Below are 5,000 nucleotides of genomic sequence, written 5' to 3'. Positions count from 1 at the left end.
CTTTCTGGTTTTGAGAATGAAGATTATTATCAGTTAAGGGATATTTTGATATAACACCAAATTCTCATGACTTGCAAAGGAAGAAATATATAACACTAGTTAGGAAAATAAACTTCCAGATCACGGGAGTGAAAGGGTTGACAGAGAATTTTTTTTGTTAAGTAACAAAACTCTGGAGTTAGAACACGTTACGGATTCTAAAAGAAGAGTAAAATCAAGTCTCTTCCGTGATGACATTCAAGGGCCAGTCAAATCACTTACTCGATTCACAAATTGTCTACTGAAAAGTGTTGCTCACGGAACACAAATCTTGTAGCCCGCGCAACAAGGACTTCGGTATCTCGACGCATTGGCCGCGCGAAAACTGGGGCGAACGACGGAATTTTTGTGCTTCACCCCATAGTTTGCGAGGGTAGAACTTCGTTCCTAAACCCCTTTCTTTTCCATAAAATCTCTCGGAAACGCTAATTTACTTGTAAACGAATTAAAACAAGAACAAGACAGTAAACAAAGAGCCATAAAAGATCCAGATCATCAAGTGAACTGAGGTGAACAAGGAACCGACGCAAACAGCGGAGCTTGTGAGAGGGGAGGATAGTTTTGCTTTTCTCTGATTGGCGGAGAATGAACACGTGACACGACATTTAGAGCCAATCGCCCAGCTTAGCAATGCAAAACCAAGTTTATTTGAAAAATTGAGATACAAATGCATCATTTGTAATTATTCTTTACTTAAAACGTTTCATATGATTCAACGTACATCATCAGAAGCGACAGTTAACCGTGAAGTTAAATGATATTTGCAAGATAAGTAACTAATCAATTATAAAGAAAAACAGATGTAATAAAGATGAAAAGGGTATACTAGTAAATATCCAGCTTTTGAAGATGTACGTTGAAAGTAACATAGAGTTTCAAAGGATGCTTGGTTGTCGTTCCTTCTGAAGCTAAGATGGCCATAGAAAAAAAAAATTACCTGGCAGTGGTGGCATCTTCTCAAAAATTTCAACCTGCGAATGAAAATAAAGACAAAGAATTGATGACCGATAAGGAGTTGAATATAAAATGTGGATAATTTTCGAGCCACCACTTTTTTCGATACTGAAGGGAATGATTATTTTCGTCTATACCACACTAGCTGAATGAAGATCGGATCAAAAACGTACTTATTGCTAAAGAGGTGCAAATTCTTACCTAAGAATGTTTTAGAAGCATTTTATCTTACTGTAATTCTACCGACTGTGACCTATGGGTTACCTTTGTGGGGATGCTGTAGTAATAAGGAACTGTTTAATTCAGTAGAAAAGCTACACAGTACAGCTGCGAAGATAATTTTTAATTTAGGATCAGACACCCCGCATACAGAGGCCTTAAAGATAGCGAACTGGCATCCACTCTGCTACAAATATAAGATTGCATTAGTAAAACTGATGCACAGGCTCAGTGGGAAAATCTGCCTCTGCCATTATGTGACAATATAATCTGTAGACGAACATCGAAATATCCGTCTAGGACACCTGACTCAGTCTGTGTACCTCGCTTCAACTCAAAATTTGACCATTTTTCGATTAGATATAGAGGTGCGGCTCTATGGAATAACACCTTGGCCAACGATCATTCAATTGTAAACGCGAGTTGTAAAACTTTGTCAACCAAGTTGAAAGATAATGCAAGTTTCTTAAATTTTAATTTTTATGCTCTGTCAATTTCCACTACAGATTTTAGTGACCATGATTATGTATACTTTTAATTGACATGTATCTTACATATACAATCGTAATTGCCATTTAGTTTTAGCTCTCTTACACCATAGGGATTTTTTTAGGCGTAATAATAGTATGTAATTTAAGGGAATCTTATCTTATTTGTAAACACACGACCCCATAAGCTTTTAGCTTTAAACATTATCGTGTTTAAATAAAGGTATATCTATCTATCTATCTATCTATCTTTCTTTCTATCTATCTATCTATCTATCTATCTATCTATCTATCTATCTATCTATCTATCTATCTATCTATCGAAATGATTAGACTAAGGGAAGCCAAAAGGCTCCTTCATCTTTAAATCTGGGTCGCGTATTTTGAAGGTCCCGAAACTTTTCGGGCGTTTTTCGGGCCAGTCTCATGATCAAAATTCCCTCCGTATCTTGAGACTGTCGAGGTTTTAAGTCATACAACCATTTTGTTTTTTTGTTATCTCAAAAATATGTTGAAAGACCAACTGCCCAAAACAAGCGGGGATGGAAATTTCAAAAACGGCTTTCGGGCCAGAAAAGTTTATCCTTTCGTAATCATCCCACTTTCTCCGTATTAGCAATAAGAACCAGTGAAGGCACTTCAGTTCCCCTTTTTTGGAAATTACAAAAAAAAAAAAAAAAAATCCTACACAGCAAAAGTAGAGGGAAAAAAAGCATGCACAGCGGACCAAGGGGAAATATCGAGCAAACCTTTTTTAATCGTAGGATCCTGTTAGAATGAAAGACTAATCTGTATTTTTTGTCATTTAATTTCAACAGACAAAAATGCTGTGTAATTATTTGTATAATAATTCACCTCTTTGTCAGGGTCCCAAAGTGGGGTCACTGGAGCCCTGGAGCCCTGGATTTTTTTGCTGTGGACCCCGGAGCCCAATCATTTCTCCGCTTGGAGCCCTGATCAGGAGCCTTAAAGCAGCTGCTATGGAGCCCTGGAGCCCCGATTTTTTTGGCCTTGGAGCCCTGGAGCCCCGCTTTTTTAGGCTCGGAGCCCTGGAGCCCTAAACCCCTTTGGGACCCTGCTTTGTGTTTCATATCATAAATATCATAAATACGTGTTTCCATCTCTGTACTAAAATATAACTTTCAGCTATTTTCAACATATCTGATATCTATCAATTATAAAATAAACAACAACTATAAATGGTGTTCACAGCCTTGAATAAATACACCTATAAAGGACAAATGGTAGAGTGGTTGTACTTATAGAGGATATTACATGGCCACTTTGGGGATACGAATTTTATCTTCTCGTTCTGAAAATATCTCTCACGAGTGAGCGAAGCGAACAGGTGAGAGATACTTTCAGCACGAGAAGATAAAATTCGTATCCACAAGTGGCCATGTTAATATCCTCCATAAGTGAAAGTGTCTGTTGAAAGTGCATAAGTGCAAATAGTATATCATACCGCTCTCAGTGAAACATTATGAGGCTGTAATTTCTCAGGTGTTATTTTACATTCATTTACAGAAATTGATGTACTAAATTTGTGAAATGTAATTGAAATTAGACAATAAACTTTTATGTCAATAACATATCATATTTTTTTCCAGATAATTATGTCCTAAGCGGAGGCTACCTTCTATAGTGGAAATCATTGAAGAGGGCGGGGGAGCTGGTTCCACTATGATGGTTTATGGGAGAGACACCAGCCAGGAAGCGGTTTTAAGACTGGGGGAGGGCACACCCTACACAACATGGCTTTATGCTGTCTAGCTGCATTTATGTCAAGGCCTTGTTACTTGTTACTTGTTTACTGTTAGAGGGTGGGAAGTAAAAGGCTAGTTGTTTTCTTTAGATCACACATTGCGTTTCAAATACCGGTAAGATATCAATACTGATTTCCTGGCAATATTGAAATTCAGCTGAATAGAATTTATCATTTATTTTTGTAACCCAACATGTAACACTGAATAGCGGCTAAATGCAAGTTCTATCAGCCTGGAGAGAAAGCAAGGTGCTGGAGGTACACGTATAGGCATACCTCATGAAATGCCCATTTTGGGAGATACTTTAATATACGTGACAGGAGCTCATCAAGAGGAGCCTCTATCTCCTCTAATGCTTGAGTCAACCCTCTCCCGAGTAAATTTATTTTTTAGGAACAGGTTTTTCCGCGAAAAGTATCATAATTCCCTTGACGCTGAGATAGCTCTGTTTTGATTGGCTTTTAACAGTGGGCGTGCTGAATGTCCCAAGGGAGATTGGCTTTTACAACAGTGAGCGTGCTGAATCTCACAAGGGAGGTGTTTCTATAAATAAATCTACTCGGGAAAGGGTTTGACTCCGAGGCCAAGTATGGGAGATAGAGGCTCCTCTTGATGAGCTCCTGACGTGAAGACTGAAAACCGATGGAAAAAAAATTCGTGGACAACCCCTTAAGGTGGCAAAAAATGGATAGTCATTAATAGACCATTTTACAGTTGTGGCTAAGTTACCCGGCTTAAGAATGGAAGCGAGGCTGCCGGTGACCCCGCTTTGATACAAACCTTCGTGCTTTTCTAATGTTAATTCAGACTAATTAGAATTACAACAACGCAATTTACATGATAAAAGCAGTGAGGACTCTATCAATACAAGGACACCGGCAGCTCGCAGCCATTCATAGGCTAGGTCGCTGAGCCAAACAACTGTAAAATGGACTATTGAGAATTAGACCCTTCGCCCTCAAGGGCCACGGGTCAATATCTTCGCGTCACGGGCTATTAACGCGTGGCCCTTGAGGGCGAAGGGTCTACTTCTTAACTACTACTTGGAACTCAGGATGATGGAGGACTCGAGCCTTTTAAAAATTGAAAAACAGGTGCTTAATAATTTTGACTTGAGGCATAAAGACGTTGTTTAAAGTGGTCAATACACTTAATCTTACAACTAGTTTCCAGGTACGCCAATGTAAAATCGTAAAAAGTATAAAATAGTGTACATAGCATAAAATACAATCCCGTTGTGTGGTATTTATCTAAAGTCTGTGAAGTCGTATTGCGGCTTGGGTAGCGAAGTCCATGGATATAATGATTTTAGTGATCTTCGTTAAACAATATTAACAGGCCAGACTTAATTATGGACTTCTTTCGAGCTAGTTAGAAAAAATGATGGCGACATATGAAAAGAATGAGTTCTGCTCTCTTTATCATGGGACGTAATTGACCACCTTTCGAAGATTACTAAACCTTCATCTGATATTTACCGCCTTTCCCAAATGGCCAAACCTGATCGTAGTGCGCTAAAAAGTGAGCACTTTTT

At 38.6% G+C, this 5,000-nt stretch overlaps 1 protein-coding gene across 1 annotated transcript in view; it reads right to left on the bottom strand.

Annotated features, from left to right (window-relative positions):
* Positions 1 to 5,000, bottom strand: part of LOC138057760 (uncharacterized) — a 25,291-nt gene that overhangs the window by 1,934 nt on the left and 18,357 nt on the right. Inside the window, exon 2 of the mRNA XM_068903693.1 lies at positions 977 to 1,010. Coding sequence (XP_068759794.1) covers positions 977 to 1,010 — 34 coding nt within the window. The remainder of the gene's footprint in view (positions 1 to 976; positions 1,011 to 5,000) is intronic.

Source organism: Montipora capricornis, chromosome 7 (assembly GCF_036669925.1).
Source record: "Montipora capricornis isolate CH-2021 chromosome 7, ASM3666992v2, whole genome shotgun sequence".
In the NCBI taxonomy this organism is placed as follows: domain Eukaryota; kingdom Metazoa; phylum Cnidaria; class Anthozoa; order Scleractinia; family Acroporidae; genus Montipora; species Montipora capricornis.
This window is presented reverse-complemented; position numbering and strand designations above follow the sequence as displayed.